At 44.9% G+C, this 22398-nt stretch overlaps 1 protein-coding gene across 1 annotated transcript; it reads left to right on the forward strand.

The window, feature by feature from the left end:
* The first annotated feature begins 1961 nt into the window (after positions 1–1961).
* On the forward strand, positions 1962–21853 carry LOC141640825 (uncharacterized). The gene is made up of 4 exons (XM_074449506.1): positions 1962–2090; positions 19069–19515; positions 19643–20927; positions 21069–21853. The coding sequence occupies exons 1-4, from the start codon at positions 1962–1964 to the stop codon at positions 21851–21853; spliced, it is 2646 nt and encodes an 881-aa protein (XP_074305607.1).
* The last annotated feature ends 545 nt before the right edge of the window (positions 21854–22398 follow it).

The following is a 22398-nucleotide window of genomic DNA, read 5'->3' on the forward strand; positions in this document are numbered from 1 at the left end:
CGGTAAAATCTTACCAAAACAATTTGGCGCCCACCGTGGGGCATTGTGGTTAAATCTTGGTTAAAATACCTCTTTTCAAAATATCCTAACATCTCTATAGTTGGTCATGTCAGGATCCAATCAGAATGTATCTGATCCGATGAGTATATCAACGCAAACTCCAGTAGTACGGGCGACGCCAGCAACCTCCGGTGTTCCAACAACGGCGGTCCCTACCACCAGAGTAACTGCAGGCCAGGCTCAGCCCCAAGTATCAGCAAAGCCTCCTTACTCCCCCAAAATCACAGACTTGGGAGCAAGGAAGGCTGGCAAATCACCAGTTATCAATCCTGTGCCCAAGCCTAATAGGGATTGGAGTCCGCAGCGCCCAGGATCACCAGGACACCTGACAGGAGCCCGTCTCCCAGGAGCGTCACAACCGGATCCGGTACAGCAGTTGTTCCAAGGGATGACATCCTTGCAGCAGGCGGTGATAGGGCTACAAAGGGACAACCAATCCCTGCAGGAAAAGATAGATGCAGTCTCACCCCTGGGAACACCCCAGCAGATGGTAAGGTCAACACTCGGTTAGGGGAATGCCAGGGAGTACTCAGGGAGGCTACTGCCGCAAAACCTAGTGACCAGATTCGATATGGATATGCTGCCACCAGGGGTAACCACGCCACCCGAGCAAGTATATCCAGCAGGAACGGTGGCCGCCCAGGGTACGATCCAACCACCAGGGGTTCCACCACCACCAAGAATGCCGCAAACGTACCCTATGGTACTCAATCCTGTGGGATTAGGAGCCCTAACTCCAGATCCCATACCAATAACCAGCAGTACAACAGTGGTACCAGGAAGCAATCCAGGGGAACAATCAGCAAGAAACGCATATCCCGGGATGTGCTCCTATATGCCATATACTCCAGACAGTCAGTTCAGGCCTATTGTGAACTCAACACCATTACCTGGAAGCTACATGGTCCCTCCTTACATGTCAGGAGGAACACCAAACCCATAGAGGGTCTACTCAGCACCCCACAACCAGGGTATAGGGGTAGGAAGCCATGTAGAACAACAGCTGTAGGATATCAGGTCCCTGCTCAGCAAGGTCCCAGGGTTACCACGTCCCATTGAGGTGGCGACCCCGGAGTGCTATGCGGATTCTCCCTTTGTGGACAGCATTGCCCTTGTCAGCATGCCCAAGGGATTCACCACGCCAACAATGACGTTGTATGATGGACCAGAGGATCCGCTAGGGCACATCAACCAGTACAAACAGAAAATGATGGTAGTTGCAGCAACATGGCCTGAAAAGGAAGCATGTATGTAGAAAGAATTCAGTTCCACCTTGTTAAGAGCCGCACTCTAGTGGTTCGTTTACCTTCCCAACAAGTCTATTTCCAGCTTCGCAGGGTTGGTAAATGTCTTCAATCAGCAGTTCGCAAGCAGTCGCAAGCCAGAAAAATTATCCAGTGATCTATACCGGATCATCCAGAGGTTTGAGGAGTCCACCAGGGATTATCTCGCCAGATTCAATGTGGAAAAAATATCTATCCCTAGGTGCGACCCTACAACAGCAATCAATGCCTTCAGAAGGGGACTACATCGCGACTCTGATTTGTACAAGGATCTCACCAAGCACCCATGTGCCACCTTCGAGGAAGTCAAGCAAATGGCAGAGGCTACTTATCGCCTAGAGGAGGATGAGGATAGAAGGGACCTCTACGGAACAGAGTCGTCCAGCAGAAAAAATCACAGCGGAGAAGAAGAACGAAAGAGCCAAACCCTATAACAAGAACACAGTGAACAAAGTCTCAGGAGAAACGGAAAGCACCGAGGCTCCACCTAAGCTCAGCAAGTATGGGTTCACCACTGGACTTGCTGGGGTATTGAAGGCAATCAGGGAACTGGGGCAGAGGGCCAAGTGGCCCAAGAAGCCTACCCCCAGGGAGAACGACAAAAGAGATGCCAGCAAAATGTGTGAATACCACAACGATATTGGCCACAATATAGAAGATTGTGTAGTACTACGCAAGGAAGTAAAGCACCTCTACAGTGCTGGATGCTTGGATCACCTGCTCCCCAATGGAAAGGTCAATATTGCTGTAGATACCTCATTTCTGCACCTCCCGCAAACCACCCGGTGATGATTGGGCCGCATGTTTGGTACGTGGAACGATTTGTGACAGTTCGTAAGTTTATCGTCAAGTGATCGCTCAAACATTTATGTCTACCTCTTAATTGTCATCTACGTGCCGATACGGTCGTTTTGGCAGTAATTAGAGTACATTTGGAGTCCGGGCCTAAAGCCGTCTTCATTTTTTGATAACCGTTAAAATGCCGAGTCGAAATGTTCTGGATTGTTCTGGATATTTCTATTCCATATTTTATAAATCTTTTAATCTTTGGCAAACAATTTCCCGTAATATTCACACAAAATATTAAGGAAAACCAAATTATTCCGTTATTCCATAAACTAAACACGGAAATCTTTCTTCCGCAGGAGAAAACCACTTTGGAAAGGACGCAGCAGGTGCTGCGCCTCTTCCAAGAGACGCAGTGCTTGCTGTGCCTCTTCCCAAGTCATTTTCTGCTTATTTTTCGTATCTTTTTCATATCTTTTCGAGATTCACTTACAAAGTTTCTCCGAAAACCCTACTTTCTCCATGTGATTAGTATAAATAGAGACCTTCGGTCTCACATATTTCTCACGCGAGTGTCCGCCCTTCTCTTCTCCCTTTGCATTCTAGACCACGTTCTTACTTTTTGGCCTCTACGTGCTTGAACTTTCGACCACGTAAGCTTGGATCCTTCTGAGTACCAGCCTCATTTTGCATGACTGACCAATTTGACCAACTCCACCATAATCAACTTTAATCAATCTGTTTAGTTTCCTCTTACGAGGGCACTTTCGTCTACATTCGAGTCGAGCATCACTAAATGTTAACTTAGTTCATCTCGTTTTGTCAAACATGTAAGTCTGAGGGTGTAAATCTCTCTTTTTATTTATTGTTATTTATTGTTGTAATCATATTGTAAGGTTTATGTCGAAAATACAATTAAAACCGATTTTTAAAACCCTTTGTTTAAACCCTTTTTACGGATTAATAGGAGACAGACGTCGAGAAGGGACGCAGCAACTGTTGCGCCTCTTGGAAAGGACGCAGCACTTGCTGCGCCTCTTCCTGAGGTTGCCGCCGTTCCTGCTTCTCTTCTTCTTCCTTCGTCTTCTATTGGTTTCGTCCTTTTGTTTTCTTTCGTCTTTGTTTGTTCTTATTTCGTTCACATGATAATTTAACATATTATTCATCATCATTAACATATAATTTATCATTAAATTCCCGACTTAAATCCCAAATAACCAATATTTGCGGGTTTTCGTCATTAAAGTCAAACCGGGTTGTAGAAATTCGATTCATTCATATTGAGTTTCTGGAATTCGACCTTTGATATATTTCTCACCTGTTTATTATCATATTTATCATTAGTTCATCATTAATTCGTCATATTTAACCTAATTAGTTCACTAATTAACCCTTTTTAGTCATGTAATTAATCCATATTAATCGGTTTTATCCATGTTTATTGCTTTCATGACCTTTAGTCGCATGTAAATAATCTGCTAATCACTTTCACCCGAGTCAAATAGTATAATCAAGCCTTAAAATCACCAATTAACATTAACGATTTGCAATTCCGGCTTCACAGCCAGAACTGAGCCAAGGAACAGACGCAGCAACTGCTGCGCCTCTTCTAGAGGGCGCAACTCTACTGCGCCTGTTCCTAGCTGATTTCTGTCTCTGAACTCCCGTCTTGCTTTGACTTAGTTTTAGCTTACGTATTTAATTAACTATTATTCATATTATCGCCTAATTCCTGTTCGTTTATTTATTTATTTATTCTTTCTCAAATTATCCGTTTTAAAAGTATTTTCGACATAAATCGTTTAATCCAATGTAATTATTGTAATTTTCTTTGTTGTATTTATTTTTCTTGTCTTGTATTGTATTGTATGTTTTCACATGTAATCGATCCTAAATCTCAACTTTGACCCAAATGCATGTTAAATTACGTGTTCACCGACTTATCGTTAATTCTCACATGTTAGGATTAAAACGTTGAATGTTGCATTGCATGCATATAATCGACAATACATCGAGTATAGACAATTTCCCTAATCATTAGTAGAGGCCGCTATCGAGCCCGGCGGGATTAGGTGTTCGATCAAAAGAGCTTCCTAATACGTACCCTTGCCCCTTACTCCAGATCTCTGTGAATATCCGTGTTCATTGGCATCCACGAGAGTCATTCTAGACATAGAATGCTAAGGGTAACGAGTTCTTGGTGTTCATGTCACTACTTTGTGTCTTGACATGACACGAGGTATTCAAACGGTTTCCAATTTTCCACAATAAATTGGTGGCGACTCCACAAATGCAAACGCTTGTTCTCCTCTAAGCGCCCCAGTGGGCCCATTGTCCACAGTTTGGCGACTCCGCTGGGGATAATACACTTACGTGTTGCCAAGGGTGAAACTTGAACAAGGTTAGGGAATAGTTTGTACAAGACAATTATCAGTTTTCATAACTCGGTCTTCCTAGATCATTCGTTCGGCCTTCATAGGCCCAACCCAACCCATTCGACTAATCGTCCCGTCTAAACAGTCCTAATTCTTATTTGGGCCTAAGGATGGATATCGATTGACGTCATCCATACCATGGTACTTACTTTTGTTTGTATCAAGGAGTTTCACTACTTGAGGAAATGGACTAGGAATCGGCCTTACTCTTGTTTGGTACGAGCCTCTCCACAGACTTCGGGTTTGATTGTTCGGTATGGCAACCCACCCTTTAAACCAAAACCCTTTTAAATGCACTCAGCATCCCTTATAATGCTTGTATATTGTTTGTACCATACGTGATCACCCTTTTCTAAATAAAACCATGACGATTTTTGTAAATTCAAAATCCTTCTTTAAAATGTAAAATTTCGAAAATTGGGCCTAACATTAGCGCAAAACAAGCCGAAACTCTGTCCAATTGTCAAGTCAAAATTCGGGCCTCAAAACCCTTTTCAAAACCTCACTTCGAGTCCACTCCTACAACTACAGTAAATTGACTAGGACCAACATTTTTCAAACTTTGTCATTTCCTCAAAGCTTACTGACACAAGTGGCACACTCCCACTTCACAAATCAAAAAATTTGTTTTCAAGTAAGTGTGCTAGAGTGGTCGATCGTGTTTTGATTTGTCGTCGATCTCTTAGAGCATCCGCAAAGGTGGGGAGGTGCCTCCACATATGTCCTCTCTCTCCTCATATGAGGCTCATCATTGTTGCACAAAGCTCCCCAATATTTGAGGTTCCACTGTTTTTAGAGGAACTCCCCAAAAAAAAAAGTAAGGCAATTTGTGTTACTTTTGGGGAGGTTCCCAAATTTTTGTGTGTGAATTGGGAAACCCCATTGTTGCATAAATGTAATTATGAAATGGGGTGGGTAAATGGAAAAGTTAGTGGAAAATGAGGTGGACGAATAAGAAAAGGAAAGAGAAGATATGGGGAGCCTCACCTTTGCGGATGCTCTTATTCAGTTTCCAAGATGCCTGAAACAAACGACGCGAACTTCAACCAACTCCAGAATGGTAATGATAAAATCCTAGCCGCGTTAGCTCGTCTCCAAGTTACTCAAGACCAACTGTATGATCGCCTTGACACCATTTAGGGCCGAATATATGCCGTGGAAATGAGGATGCCTCCTCGAGAAAGTGAGATCGCTGATGACTTCGTGAACGACTTCGGGGACGAAAACCCTCCCATGGGTATGACTGCAGCTGAGAAACGACTCCAATACTTAGAGGAGCAATTGATGTATCTCAAAGGGGATGAAATTTATAGGGAGAATAATCGCAAATATGAGGCTGTGAGTTCCAAGTTGCCAACCAACTTTAACATGACGGATATCCCGAAATTCAAGGGGCATGAAAACCCTTTGAACAATATCCGTGCCTTTAAGGATTACATGTCTATCAAAGGCATTAAACCCGAGATGTTCTTAAGGATCTTTCCTTCATCTCTTGACACCATCCCAAAACAATGGTTCTATTCGCTAGAACACAAGAAAATCGCTACTTGGGACGATGCCGCAATAGAGTTTGCTAAACAATATGCGGATAATGCTGAAATCCAACTCAACATGCGCACTTTAGAGGTTCTTACCCAAAATGACAAAGAAGGTTTCACCGATTTCCTAAGTCGGTGGAGTAAGACTAGTACTCAACTTGTTGAACGCCCGGATGAAGCCACCCTCTTGGAGAAATTCGTGGACAACCTAAAGCCCATCTACGCAAATCATTTGAGGTATCAAAACATCAAGACTTTCAAAGATTTGACCGTACTTGGGACAAGGATCGAAGATGACATTCGTAAAGGGCTCTTGTCCAAAACGATAGGTCATGGATATCAAGGCTCAACAAGTCGTTCTTACGGCTCTACTAGCAAAACTGATGAAGTTAACCTCCTTGAACCATCTAAGAAGAGTACCCCTCCAAGGAAATTCACAAATCCAGGGGATACGTATTCGAACGCTCTGAAAAGATTGATGAAACTTGGGAAACTTCAACCCATAGGTCCTACACCCGAACCAGAAAAGAAATCCAAGTTCTGGGATGAGAATTCGTACTGCGAATACCATAGAGGTAAGGGACATGATACAGAGAAATGCTACAAATTGAAAAATGTACTTCAAGATATGATTGAAGACGGTCGCCTACCAATACCGCCTGGAGGTAAGCCTAATAACACTCAGAATCCTCTTGGAGTTCTGATGATCACAAGTGACGAATCTATCCTAGATTGCTCACATCTTATCTCCCCAAAAGAAGAGGTGATCAACGGGATATGGATGGATAACGAGGAGGATGTCTACCTCCAGGATCTTCCTTTAATCAAGAACGCCGAAAGCATCATAGATGAGATCATTGCCACACTGAACACAGAGACCAACACCAATCAGCAGAAAGGATAGAGAAAATCGATCAAGTGGACAAGCAATCAAGGAAGACTCTTCAAGCTCACTACTGGAGAAGGAGAGATGTTCAAAGGAGAACCAGAAGACGACGAATTCGAGTCGGAGTCAGAGTCGGAGTCTAGAGAAGTTCCTAGAGAGTCTCCTCCTGTCGTCATTCCCACTCCCCTCGTTTCTCCTAGCCTAGTGTCTAATAGAAACAGTAGTTTGGGAAATGTCCCAATCGCTGTCCCTTTACCGCCACTGACCACAAATCAGATGGCTTCTTTGTTCCAACTTTTCTCAAATCTTAATATGAATAAATCAGGTTTTGCTTACTCTTCGTGTTATCTTGAATGCAATTCTATTTACGATGATAATGAGAATGACCCAGACCCTGACTTAATCGAAATACTTCCCTACATAGCCAAAGAAATACTACAAGAAGGGGAAGGGGGACCAGTGATAGAAAATACTGAACCCATCAACGTAGGAACTGAACTAGAACCCCAAGAACTTAGGATAGGGACAACCTTGAACCCCACCGAAAGGGCCAATTTCATAGACCTCCTACATGAGTTCAAAGACGTTTTTGCTTGGTCCTACAAAGATATGACAGGGATCGATAGGGACATTGCAGAGCTTAGAATCCCAATCAAACCCATGAAACAGAAGCTTCGTCGAATGAGGACAGAATGGGCCCTCAAGATCAAAGAAGAGGTCGATAAACAATTCAAAGCCGGGTTCATCAAAGTTTCCGAGTACTCTGACTGGGTAGCTAACATAGTACCCGTACCCAAAAAGGATGGGAGAATCCGTGTTTGTGTTGATTTTAGAGACTTAAACAAAGCAAGTCCTAAAAATGACTTTCCTCCACCACATATCGACATATTAGTAGACAATACGGCAGATCACGCGTTACTATCCTTCATGGACGGATACGCAGGATATAATCAGATCAAGATGGCCTTAGAGGACATGCATAAGACTGCCTTTGTTACTCAATGGGGAACCTACTGCTACACGGTTATGCCGTTTGGGTTAATCAACGCCGGAGCTACATACCAACGCACCGCAACTACGCTCTTACATGACATGATGCATAAAGAAGTTGAGGTATACGTAGATGACATGATTGTCAAGTCCAAGAAAAGAGAGGGACATATCACGAACCTTCGCAAATTCTTCTCGAGGCTACGGAAGTACAACATGAGGCTCAATCCTCAGAAATGCGCATTCGGAGTGACATCTGGCAAACTCCTGGGATACGTCGTTAGCCAACGAGGTATAGAAATAGACCCTTCAAAGGTCAAAGCTTTAATCGAAATGCCGCAACCTCAAACAGAGAAAGAAGTTAGGGGATTCCTAGGCAAGGTACAATACATAAGTCGATTTATATCGAAACTCACCATGATCTGCGAACCCATATTCAAGAAGTTAAAGAAAACAGATCACACCATGTGAGATGATGACTATCAGAAGGCTTTCGACCGAATCAAGGAAATACTAGCCAAACCGCCAGTGCTCATGCCACCCCAACGAGATAAACCTCTTGGTTTATATCTCACGGTAACTGAAACGGCCATGGGCGCCATGCTAGCTCAAACCGTAGGGAAAGAAGAAAGAGCCATCTACTACCTTAGTAAGAAGTTCTTGGAGTATGAGTGCAAATACACACCACTCGAGAAGACATGCCTCGCTTTTGTGTGGGCATTAAAGAAGCTACGCTACTACATGCTTAGCTACTCCGTCAAAATATTCTCCAAAATGGATCCTGTCAAATACCTCTTCGAGAAACCCGTTCTCAATGGACGTCTAGCGAGATGGACCTTGATGCTCTCTGAGTTCGATCTCAAATATGTACCTTTGAAAGTCATAAAAGGGCGCGCCGTTGCCGAATTCTTCGCAGAAAATCCCATCAATGATACACAAACGATAGACACCTGGTCATTTCCGGATGAGGATAGACTCCAAACAGATGTAGACTCCTGGGACCTCTATTTTGATGGAGCATCGAACTTAAGAGGATTTGGAATAAGAGTGTTGCCATTTATCCTGAAGGCGAGCATACACCAATCTCTATCAAACTCGACTTCGAGGTGACAAATAACGCTGCAGAATACGAAGCCTGTCTCATTGGATTGCAAGCGGCAGTAAGTTTAGGCATCAAGAATCTTCGAGTACATGGGGATTCCTCTTTGATCATCAATCAAATTACGGGATCCTGGAAAATCCGAAGCGAAAGCTTGGCACCTTATCAAGCCAGAATAGACCAAGTAGCCCAATTCTTCGATCAAGTAACCTACTTACATCTACCTCGAGAAGAAAATCAATTTGCGGATGCTCTCGCAAAACTCGCATATTTGATTAACATGCCGGATAGTATGGTAGAAATGCCTTTATGCATCGAACAACGATCAGAGCCAGCTTATGTGCACCAAATCACCGATGAAGAGGAAATTACAGAAGAGCCTTGGTTCCAATCAATCCTAAAATTCAAACTCAACGACACCTATCCACCAGATATGGACAAAAGCGGACAACGCGCTATCCGTTTGCTAGCTTCCCAATACGTCCTCATGCAAGGAGAGTTATACAAAATAAAACCTCTTGGTGTCATCCTACGTTGTCTTGATCATTCACAGGCACAGAAAGTGATGTAAGAAGTCCATGATGGAGAATGTGGCCCTCACATGAGTGGACCCATGATGGCAAAGAAAATCACACGTTTAGGATATTATTGGACCATGATGGAATCTGATTGCATCAAATATGTGAGACATTGCCATAACTGTCAAATCTTCGGGAATGTGCAACATGTTCCTCCCTCATTGCTTTACACCATGACATCTCCCTGGCCATTTTCTGCTTGGGGAATTGACATCATCGGCAAGATCACTCCAGCCGGAATAGGAGGTCACTGTTTCATCCTAGTAGCAATCGATTATTTCACCAAATGGGTAGAAGCGGCTTTCTACACCAGTCTCACGGCCAAGAACGTGGCAAAGTTCATACAAACCAATATCATCTGTCGATATGGTTGCCCACATGAGATCATCAGTGACAATGGATCACATTTCCAAGCTGAGACTGAACAATTGCTAGCCAAGTACAAAATCAAGCATCACCACTCTTCGCCATATAGACCACAAACCAATGGCGCGGTAGAAGCAACAAATAAAAATGTTGTCACGATTCTCAAGAAAATGATTGACAACTATAGAGATTGGCCAAGCAAGATACCCCTTGCTTTATGGGGATACCGTACATCCGTTAGGACGCCCACTGGGGCTACTCCTTTCTATTTGACCTACGGCATGGAAGCCGTACAACTAGTCGAGCTAGAAATACCGTCCTTGCGTATTTTACTCGAAAGTCAAATCCCAGAAGCCGAGTGGAAGAGGGATAGATATGAAGAACTCATCCTCCTGGATGAACGAAGGTTACGTGCATTACATAATGTGCAAACATATCAGGCGCGTATCAAACGAGCCTTCAATAAAAGGGTTAAGCCAAGGAACATCAAAGAAGGAGACTTGGTCCTCAAATCAATTAGGGCTCATTTACCTGTCGATCCACGAGGAAAGTTCAAACCCAATTGGGCCGGGCCATTCCTAGTCAAGTCCATACTTCCAGGGGGTGCGGTTAGGATCACAGACCTAGAAGGGAACGAATTTGCCAACCCAACGAACCTTGACCAATTTAAACGTTACTATGCCTAGAATAGGAGCAAAAACGCGCCTCGCGTAACCTCACGTGTCGCTCTTGTGGCACGAAATAAACGGCCCCTGGTCAAGCTGAATCAAGCTACTGTCATCTTGCTCTTGCATTTTGACGATTTGTCATTCTCATATCATCAAATAAATTAAATTGCATTTTCGGAGTAAGTAAAGCACATGCTTATTTTCTAAAGTTCATTACAAGCTCTTGCTTAGAACAATTATTCTTTTACATTTACTCGAACTACGCGTAAGTGTTTGATTTCATTTTTTCAATGAATACGTAGGCAATCCTTCACGGGATACAACCCACTTAAACACTTCAAATGTAAATAGAAGGACATTTGCGAATGCACTTGAAATTCGACAAGAATAATGAAAAGAAAATCACAACGGTTTCATAACCATTTAACCTTTTTTATTTCATTCCTAATAATAATACGTTACATAATAAAATCATAGTAAAAATAATAGGCTAGGATTCTAAAAACCCCACCTTCTTATTACAATAATAATAATAATAATAAATAATAATAATAATAATAATAATAATAATAATAATAATAATAATAATAAAGACTTAGGCTACTCTTCCATTTTCCCTTTGCCTTTGTCATTTTTATCATACTTCTTGTCACGACGTCGAGCCGGACGCTCTTGCGCCACTTCCGACCTAATCACCAATGGTCTCTCTCGTGGTCTTGCTTTGCCATTCTTGTCAACCACCATCTCGACGACAGGAGAAGTCTTCGGTTTCTTCGAAGGATGAACAACTCGAAACCCGTCTTCTTCCTCTCCCTCAGTCAGATGCTTCTCCTTCTCCTTTTCCACCTCGCGAACCTTGTAGTCAACAGGTTCACGCTTCCTCAGTCTCTCGCGCTCCTCCAGAGTGGTAGCTTTCCTCCACCGCATATAGGAATCGGACACCCATAGAGCACTGACAGAAGAATTCAAGAACCAAACGTTCATCTGAGCCCATTTGATGGCCCATTCTCTTCGACTCTCAGTAGTAAGCGCCACTACAATCTGCAGAATAGTGTCAAGCATCAGAATCATCAGCTTAAATCCAACCTGCCTCATCAACCTCTCCGAAAAAATGCATATCATAAACTCCAAGCCGGGAATCGAACAGATCTGGTAGGATCCAGGGAAGATACTCCAGTGACAGATTTGAGGTGCCACCATGGTACGATCCATCTAATTAAGGGGCCATCTTCACTTTTCAATTTGTTTTCCCAGTAATTGCACACTCGAGTGAAGTCCACCATGTAAAGCCTGGTCCTCATTGCAATTGAGCGAGCATGATAAGCAGGAACATTAGCTGGGGGCTCGATCAATCGAAGACGCTCCATAAGCCAGACCTAGCAAAAGCGGGTATTAGAAACGAAAAAAAAAAGAGAAAAGAAAAAAAAAACGAAAAAAAAGAACGAAAAAAGAAAAAAAAAAAAAAGAAGAAGAAAGAAAAAGTTTCTTTTACCTGCAAAATAATGGGACTTCCCAAGTAAGGTAGGTCGCGATTGGCTTTCCTATTATCCAAGCCCAATAGGATCTCTCCTAAGTACAGACAAGCCCAGTAACATAAGTACAGTCAAGGTATCCTGGTCATTGTAATTGGCCTGGGCTCCTACGCAACTCCATTTGCTCAATCAGACTCAAGAGACGAGGGTCGCCCCTCATGTCCTCATCGACATGCCCTTGAAGGACATACACATGTAATAGGCAAAATCCGAATGCCCTTCGCCTTGCAACATAAGAGACAGTAGGATCAGCCATATGGATGAAGCGATCAATGAAATCCAACATTCGCACTCCTTTAGAAGTCACAAGACGGTCAACATCAACTTTGGCAAATCCAAGCAAGTCTCTAAACTTATTCTTATACCCTTGAGCAGTGGAGGGAATAGCAGGCAAATGTTCCGGATCCCATCCACCAATCGCAGCAATCTCCTCGGGAAATGGGTAAATGTCGCTTCCAGGAAAGGCAAATACGTGATAATTAGGGTCCCAATAGTCAAGACAAGCATCCAGGAACGGTTTGACTACCTTGATCAACTTCAAGCTCAAAAGTGCTCCAAAATTATAAGCACCCATGTCATGCTTCTCCACACTGGAGAACTCATTTGTCCATTCTTTTAGACGAATTTCAAGAGTATTCATGATGTATGCTTATTTTGGGAGTTTTGTGTAATAAGACGAAGAAAGACGGAATAATTATGTGAATAAAACCTCCCTCGACGTCTCTATTTATACTAGAAGCTGTTTTCTAAAATCCGCCAGAACAGACGCACTGGGGAAAAGGCGCAGCAGGTGCTACGCCTTTTCGAAGGGATGCAGCTCTTGCTGCGCCTCTTCCTCAGCACCCTTTCTGTGATTTTCCGCGTTGGATCTTTCCTAAATTCCTCAACGAATAATTTCCTATTCATACGGGTTATTATTTCGGTAAAGGCGTCAGGTTGCCATATTTCGTGTTTCCTAATTTCGTGGATGCGCATCTCGAGACGATATCGACATTTTCGTCATTTCAGCACACTTGTACATTTCTTTTAATTTTCTTTTTTGGGGGAATCATTTCACCAATTTAATCTAATTTATTCTTTTTTCCAAATCTATACATGTTTCCAACTTATACATTTATTTTTGCCTTTTCTTCTTAGGGAATCATTTCACTCTCCATTTCAAACTTATATGTTTTTATTTTTTCCTTTTTTTTAGGGGGTAACCCTCCCTACCGTCCGGTCATTTCCGACCAAAATTTTGCCATTTCCGACCAAATTTTTGCATTTTCATTTCTGGTCATTTTTTTGCATTTTCGAGTCATTGTTCTGCGCTAATTTAGGTCATGTGTACAAATATATGTTCTATGAGGTTTCTGTGTAAATTTCGGCAGCATGACGGCGTAAACCGTCATCTACCAAACCTGTCCAAAGCTAACCTGCAGGTACAAACAAAGCAACCCAGCAGCAAAGGCACTCAGGCCTTCATATATACGATCAAAAAGGAATATGTACACCAAACTGGGGGCTCGAGCCCCAAAACAAGATCCAAATGTCCAAAAGTGGGTCCTAAAATGTATAAATGTACAAAAATACAATAAAAAAACAACAAGTAACACGGAAGCTACTGCTGGTCGCCGTCTAGCTCAGCGACTCTCGCCTCGAGAGTAGCAACCTCGGCGTCGCGGACATCGAGCTCCCTCAGCAGGCGAGCCGTCTCCTCCCGGGACTGGGCAAGCTCTCGCTCCAGCTCACGCTCCCTCTGCAAACAACAAAACTGGCTCATGTCAATCACTCCAAACATAAAGGAAGATTAGAAAATTCAAAAATAAAGTAAAACGGAAGGTTCAAACCTGACGTCCTCTGCCACCAGCGAGTGCCTCGACGGCAGTAGCCCGTAGCCGGATGGCTACCCTCCACAAAGCCACGAACCGGGATGGCGCGATCTGCATTTCAAAAGGAAAATGTTTAGCAATTGGACAAACTTGAGCAAATGCATTCTTATGCAAAAACTACACGAGTTAGAAGACTCACCCTCCGAATCAGATGCTGCCACTCGTCCAGGCCAGCATCTCTCACCGCCACGTCAAAGTCACGCAGCTCGGAGATCGTCGTCATCTCCGTCGTGTCGGTGTACTCAAGGGTCTCGGGGTACTCAAGGGGCTCGATGCCCGCCACCTCGACCTTCTGCAAGGTCAAATGACTTCCGTTAACTGATGATCTTTCATCACATGCTCAAACAATCTAAAATAAAAAAGGGTAAAGCACTTACCACAACCGGCCAGTATGCCAACCTCCCATAGAGAAACGCCGAGTAGTCCTCACCAGGAAGAAAGAGGGCATCGCCACCGACGCCAGCCAAGTCAACCTCCCTCTCAGCCTCAGAAGGCTCCCTAAACATCGTCCGAGGAGGATCGATGGGAACCGTCAAGAAGTCCCGAGAGAACTCACGAGCCAAGCGCTCACCCAAGTACCACACAAGACCCATCGACGTCCTCAGCAGCAGCCGACTCGAGCTCCTAGGCCGAAGGACCTCAGCCACGAAAGGAGGAGCGCCAGCGTACTCCTCCCAAGGCCTGGGCACCCCCTAGAAGAAGCAAACGAAGGGTTATTCTTATGATCCGTTCTAAAAGTAAAGGAAGAGAAATAGACGAATGTAAGGTGAAATATTCACGCCGTCCAGCTGAAGAGCGTTCACCTCCCGCCGAAAAACGTCGTGGAAGGAACGTCGACTCCTCGTGCGGCACATCACCCAATCCCTCACAACGGGATAGGCTCTCTCCACCGGCTCCGTCCTCTTGGGCGCGAGGACCGGAAAGTAGGAGTACACCCACGCCTGTAAATAAGATAATCAATAACGATCTTTCGTGATTCGATAGAAAAAGGAAACGATCTTTCATGAGAAGAAGTGAAGGTTCATACCTCCAACAGCAGTCCAGGGCCGACAGCAGCAGGAGAAGTCCCATTCTCCATCAACTCCGGACGAACCATGGCCCTCACGAAGTGGATGAGGACCGCAAAGCCAGCAGTGACCCAGTCCTAATGGCCTAGGTCGCTCAGGTCAGAAAGAAAAGGAAGAAGCTTCGTCAAAAGCCTCTCCCCTTTGTCTCCGAGGTAAATCGAAGACAAGAACCACCAGAGCCACATGCGGACTCTCTGCTCCGCAGTGCAGGGAGGAGGAGCCGTCTCCCTCCCCTCGATCACCACCGACGTCGGGGTCTTCCCCGCGAAGTAGTCCCGCACGTAAGAACTAGGCACCAAGCCAGGTACCGCAGCCGCCTTCGGCGCTAAGTTCCAGCCGATCAGCCACCTAGCCTCCGCCGAGTCAACCCTCATGGCTGTCTGCGGCCACTCCACCACCTCAGTCCCACACGGCAGACCAGAAATCATGCCGTAGTCCTCCAACGTGACCCCCACCTCACCAAAAGGCATGTGAAACGTGGAGGTCGTGTCCCAAAACCGGTCCAAGAAAGCTCAGACGAGACTGAGGTTAGCCCGAAGCTTACTCCTCGCAATATCACTCCAAGCCTGCACCAAGGCGCCGAACGCTCCCCGCTCGATCATGGCTCGCTCCTCAGCCGACAGCCGCTCGTTGCACCCCATCGCCGTCGTATAGCCCGAGAACGACCTGATGTTCCCGGCCTTCTATGTTGATTTGAAACAAGATATATCTTTAGCTCAAATGAAGAAGAAAAGGAGTGACAAACAGAAATGAAAGAAGATGAATGAAGAGTGATGAATTCTATTTACCAAGCTCTTCACCGTCCTGTAGGACAGGTGACCCTCCGCAGCTCAGAGCAGGTGCCTACTGTCCCAAGTCTCAGCCCACGCAGGCGCTCCCCTCAGTTGGCGACCACCTCGTCCAACGTTGGCCCGTCTCGGGGCCTCCTCCTCCTCAGCAGCCTCCTCCTCTAGGACCTCGTCCTCAGCAGCTGTCACCACGGCAGTGAAAGCCTCCCTTAACGCCTCCTCAAGCACCTGAGAAGGGTCAACAGCAGTGTCCATGTCCATGGGAGCTCTCCCTGACGTAGAAGCCTCGTCACCTGCAAAATTAAAGTAAATTTAGGCCGCGTCAAGTGACGACAAGCCTTGATTAGGGGATTTTCGAGTTTTCGGAGCTCCGAAATCGCTCTTTTCTCGCCATCTTTCGCAATTTTCCCACAAACCCGTCTGCTCCTTTGGTAATTTGGGTCAAGTCAAGCCTAAGTTGAAGCCTAGTCATGGGTTCGAGTCGGAATTTCGGCAACATTTCGTTATAACGGCGATTATGCCCTAGAAAAGTGTCCTGAAAAAGCCGTCACAAATCAAACTTCCGAGATGGTAGGAAGTTTACCCATCACACAAGGATTCCAAATATCAAGTTTCGTCACAAATGGGCAATCCTAAGGCTATTTTCGAAGCGATTTACGATTTAGCTGTGAAACTGTCTCAATTTCACTCAAATGCTCAAAACTCAACGAAAATTCGAAAAAAATACATGGTTATGATCCTTATACTACCAATTGGCCATTTACAAAGTCAATTTCACAAGGCAAAATCGTTTGGTGGAAGAGCACCAAATTTTCGACTAATTAGGGTCAAAAACCCTAATTTCGTCGATCCCATTTGATCAAATACAGAAGATAAATGCAAGATTGATACACATACCTCGATTAGTCATGGAAAATTCAAGCTTCTGGATCAAATTTTGACGGAAATGGTTGGAATTTGAGAGAGAAATTGAGATTTTATGTTTCGAAATAATGAAATGAACCCTCTGTTTCATCGGGTTTTTAAGCAGAATTGCCACACCAGGAATAGACGCAGCAGGTGCTGCGCCTCCTCCAGGGGACGCAGCTCTTGCTGCGCCTCTTCCTCAGCTTCCCTTCATACGAATTTTCAAAAATTTGTTATGAGTTCGTTATTTTGTGGGCCCATCTTTGGTGCGCCTCTTCCTTGATGTTATATCGCATATTTGGTCCGCTTGACGTATATTCTTCGCCCGGATCCACATTTTCCAAGCCAACAGCAAATTATCGCCCTTTTTATCCCAGACCTAGCTTGTCACAACGAGTATTCCTTCTTTGACAGGTGTTTCGACATGCCTTTATTTTGTTCCCCCAGCGAGAGTACACGGATAGACATTCCCTCTCGAGACATGGAGATCAGTTCCCGATTATGTTCCCCCAGCGAGAGTACACGGATAGAGATCCCCTCTCGAGATATGGAGATCAGTTCCCGATTATGTTCCCCCAGCAAGAGTTCACAACTGACAGTCATTCTCTCTTGAGACATGGGGATCAACATCGACCCCAAGTCTTTCTGAAGTTTGTTTGAAGCTGAACACAAGCAGATTTCTCCCGGCAGTTCCAGACTGTGTCATGCTGTCTTCTCCCAATATCGCGTTTTGTTTTCCTCTGGAGTTTCAAGGAATTTCAGGTATGATTTCTTCTTATGGCTGGCGAGCCTCCTTACGTAGTCTAATGGACTTTAAACGACCCTCCCCGGAAGTCGACAGACTCTAAAATGTTCCCGATGACAGGTCCTTGGCTCAGACCCCTTGAGCCGCCTCGCGTCGCCATAATCGTCAGGTTGTAATCTTCGATTGACCTGATGGCTATACTTTGACTTTCGCCTTGTCCAAGCCTCAGTCAAAGTGGGGGCTCTGTAGATACCTCATTTCTGCACCACCCGCAAACCACCCGGTGATGATTGGGCCGCATGTTTGGTATGCTGAATGATTTGTGACAGTTCGTAAGTTTATCGTCAAGTGATCGCTCAAACATTTATGTCTACCTCTTAATTGTCATCTACGTGCCGATACGGTCATTTTTGCAGTAATTAGAGTACATTTGGAGTCCGGGCCTAAAACCGTCTTCATTTTCTGATAACCGTTAAAATGCCGAGTCAGAATGTTCTTGAATGTTCCGGATATTTCTATTCCATATTTTATAAATCTTTTAATCTTTGGCAAACAATTTCCCGTAATATTCACACAAAATATTAAGGAAAACCAAATTATTCCGTTATTCCATAAACTAAACACGGAAATCTTTCTTCCGCAGGAGGAAACCACTTGGGAAAGGACGTGGCAGGTGCTGCGCCTCTTCCAAGAGACGCAGTGCTTGCTGCGCCTCTTCCCAAGTCCTTTTCTGCGTATTTTTCGTATCTTTTTCATATCTTTTCGAGATTCACTTCCAAAGTTTCTCCGAAAACCCTACTTCCTCTGTGTGATTAATATAAATAGAGACCTTCGGTCTCACATATTTCTCACGCGAGTGTCCACCCTTCTCTTCTCCCGTTGCATTCTAGACCACGTTCTTACTTTTTAGCGTCAACGTGCTTGAACTTTCGACCACGTAAGCTCGGATCCTTCTGAGTACCAGCCTCGTTTTGCATGACTGACCAATTTGACCAACTCCAATGTTTTCACATGTAATCGATCCTAAATTCAACTTTAACCCAAATGCATGTTAAATTACGTGTTCACCGACTTAGCGTTAATTCTCACATGTTAGGATGTTGCATTGCATGCATATAATCGACAATACATCGAGTATAGACAATTTCCCTAATCATTAGTAGAGTACCGCTATCGAGGCGGGCGGGATTAGGTGTTCGATCAAAAGCTTCCTAATACGTACCCTCACCCCTTACTCCAGATCTCTGTGAACATCCGTGTTCATTGGCATCCACGAGAGTCATTCTAGACATAGAATGCTAAGGGTAACGAGTTCTTGGTGTTCATGTCACTACTTTGAGTCTTGACATGACACGAGGTATTCGAACGGTTTCCAATTTTCCACAATAAATTAGTGGCGACTCCACAAATGCAAACGCTTGTTCTCCCCCAAGCGCCCCCGTGGGCCCATTGTCCACAACTGCTGACCAGGCCCAACCATCCCCACCTCCACCTTACTCAAAGGTCGTGAGCGCCATCACAGGACGATCGGAAATATGTGGTCTCACTTATTCAGCAGCAAAGCGCCATGTAACCGAGACTAAAGGAGATAAACGAGAGTTCTCCTCCAGGGTCAGCAGACAGGATCTACAAACAATCTCATTCGACGAGGCAGACATACCCGATGAGGCAGAACACCACCATGACGCCTTGATCATTACCCTTTCCATAGGGAACTGCCTTGTTAAAACGATATTGGTAGATACAGAAAGCTCTGTGAACCTCATAATGCTGGAAACCTTGAAGAACATGGGGTTTAGCGAGAAAGACCTGGTGCAGAAGGCAGTACCCTTGGTAGTCTTCAGCGGAGAAACTAAACAATCCCTTGGGAGAAATAGTGATTCCTACGTTCGCAGGGGATATGAACAAATAGGTACGGTACTTGGTCATTGATGGTCCGTCAACTTATAACGTGATACTTGGCAGGCCTTGGATCCATGAAATGAAAGCGGTACCATGAACGTACCATCAGAGCCTGAAGTTCCCTACACCCTGGGGGGTACAGGAGATACGAGGAGATCAAAATATCGCTCGGGATTGTTACAAGAATGCTCTGAAACCCACTGCAGCTGGTCCAGCATATCAATTACAGAAACTGTACGTCAAGAGGGAGTATATCGCACCTCCCCAGGAGGAACTCGACGAAGTAGTCCTGGACCCGCAGTTTCCAGCAAGAATAGTGCTGGTGGGAACTGATTGTGCAGATAACATTCGTGAGCAGATAATTGAATTTCTACGTACTAACATGGATTGTTTCGCCTGGTCCCATAGCGACATGATTGGCATAGATCCAAGTGTAATTACACACCGGTTAAATGTAGACCCCAGCTTTCCTCCAGTCCAGCAGAAAAGGCGGAAATTTGCTCCTGAAAGGAACGAGGTGATAAACCAGGAGGTAGACAACCTCCTGGTAGTAGGCAAGATCAGGGAAGTTAACTACTCAGAATGGCTCTCGAATGTTGTGGAGATACCCAAGAAGAACAACAAGTGGAGAGTATGTGTTGATTTCACAAATCTTAACAAAGCTTGCCCAAAAGACCCGTTCCCCCTGCCGCACATCGATTCCATGGTAGACGCAACAGCAGGGCATGAGCTACTTACCTTCTTTGACGCCTGGAGTGGGTACAACCAGATAAAAATGGACCCTAAGGATCAGGAGAAAACAGCCTTCAGATCTAACAGAGGCCTGTACTGCTACAATGTGATGCCTTTTGGCCTCAAAAATGCTGGTTCCACCTATCAGCGCCTGGTGAACAAAATGTTCAAGGAGGATATAGGGAGAACAATGGAAGTCCACATTGACGATATGGTAGTCAAATCCGAGAAGGCAGAACAACACATGTCCCACCTGAAAAATACCTTCTCGATCCTCAGAAAATACCATATGAAGCTAAACCCCCTGAAATGCACTTTTGGAGTCTCCTCGGGGAAATTCCTGGGGTACTTGGTGACGCAAAGAGGGATAGAGGCCAGCACGGAGCAAATCAAAGCAGTCCTCCAGTTAGAATCTCCTCAGAAGCCAAAGGACGTACAGAGGCTCACAGGACGGGTAACAGCCCTAAATCGGTTCATATCAAGGTCCTCAGACAGGTGCCGACTGTTCTATGACATCCTGAGAAAGAGCCAGAAGTTTGAATGGATGTCGGAGCATGAAAAGGCGTTTGGGGAACTCAAGCAGTACCTAAGCACCTATCCTCTTCTCTCTAAGCCAGAATGGGGAGAACCACTGTACTTGTATCTGTCAGTAATGGAGGCAGCTGTAAGCGCTGTACTGGTACGAGAGCACGAGGGTATGAAGAAACCAGTATACTATATAAGCAAGTCTCTGTTACCTGCAGAGACCAGGTACACATCTCTAGAAAAACTCGTTTTAGCACTTGTCACTGCTTCGTACAAATTGCGTCCCTATTTTGAGTCACATACAATTTCAGTCGTGACCAACTACCTCCTGAGAACCATAATGAGGAAACCCGAACTGTCAGGGAGAATTGTTAAGTGGTCTGTCCACCTAAGTGGGTACTACCTGAAATTTGAACCCCGAACAACCATAAAGTCCCAAGCCCTAGCTAACTTCGTGTCAGACTTTAGCCCCACCCTTCAAGAACAAGTCGACAGTGAAATCTTGACCCTAAGTGAGGCTAAAGGAGAGCAGGTATGGGAATTACATGTTGATGGGGCATCCAACACAAAGGGAGCAGGGGTAGGGCTGGTCCTGAAATCACCTCAGGAGGAACAGATAATACAGGCAGTACGGTGTCAGTTCAAAGCAACGAATAACGAGGCTGAGTACAAGGCCTTAATCTTAGGACTCCAATTAGCCTTAGAAATGCAAATCAACCACATCAAAGTTTATAGTGACTCCCAACTGATTGTGAACCACGTGAATAACGTGTACACGGCCAGGGATCCTAAAATGGTAGCCTACCTGAAAGTGGCGAAGGAGATCAAACTCCGCTTTGCTTCCTTCCACATCCAGCAAATACCTAGGGATCATAATGTTGAAGCGGATGCTCTCGCCACCCTGGGAGCAGCCTTCACTCCAGGGGCAGTGGGTACTATACCATTCCTACATGTCATGAAACCTGCCATACGTCAGAATGAACAGCAGAACGCCAGTAAGGCTGCAACCACCCAGTGGACATACGAAGCAGGGATACTGTGTACTGCCACACCCCAGGAAGAAACTGATGATTGTCGCAAGCCTTACATTAGTTAGCTACCTACCTGACCAGAAAGACGCCAGGAGCTTCAAAATGAAATCCTCCAGATTCGTACTCATTGATGGTATCCTATTTAGGAAGTCCTTGGCAGGACCCTTTCTGAGGTGCTTGAGCATACAGGAGGCACATGCAGTGATGTGTGATATCCACAGTGGTGATTGTGGAAATCACACAGGGGGTAGGAGCCTGTCCAACAAGGCACTAAGGCAGGGTTACTTCTAGCCTAATATGAGGAAGGACGCCATAGATTACGTCAAGAAATGTGAAGAATGCTAAAGACACGCCTCTGTCAGCCACCAGCCAACATAACATATGCATCCGATCATCTCGCCTTGGCCTTTTATGAAATGGGGAATGGACATTGTGGGACCATTACCCCGTGCTTCTGGAAACATGACGTACATGCTGACAATGACGGACTACTTCTCTAAATGGATAGAGGCAGAAGCTTTCCCTCAGATCTTGGAGAAGCATGTGATATCTTTCATCAAGAGGAACATAGTCAGCAGATACGACATCCCTTCAGAGATCATATGTGACA

Source organism: Silene latifolia, chromosome 2 (assembly GCF_048544455.1).
Source record: "Silene latifolia isolate original U9 population chromosome 2, ASM4854445v1, whole genome shotgun sequence".
Taxonomy (NCBI): Eukaryota; Viridiplantae; Streptophyta; class Magnoliopsida; order Caryophyllales; family Caryophyllaceae; genus Silene; species Silene latifolia.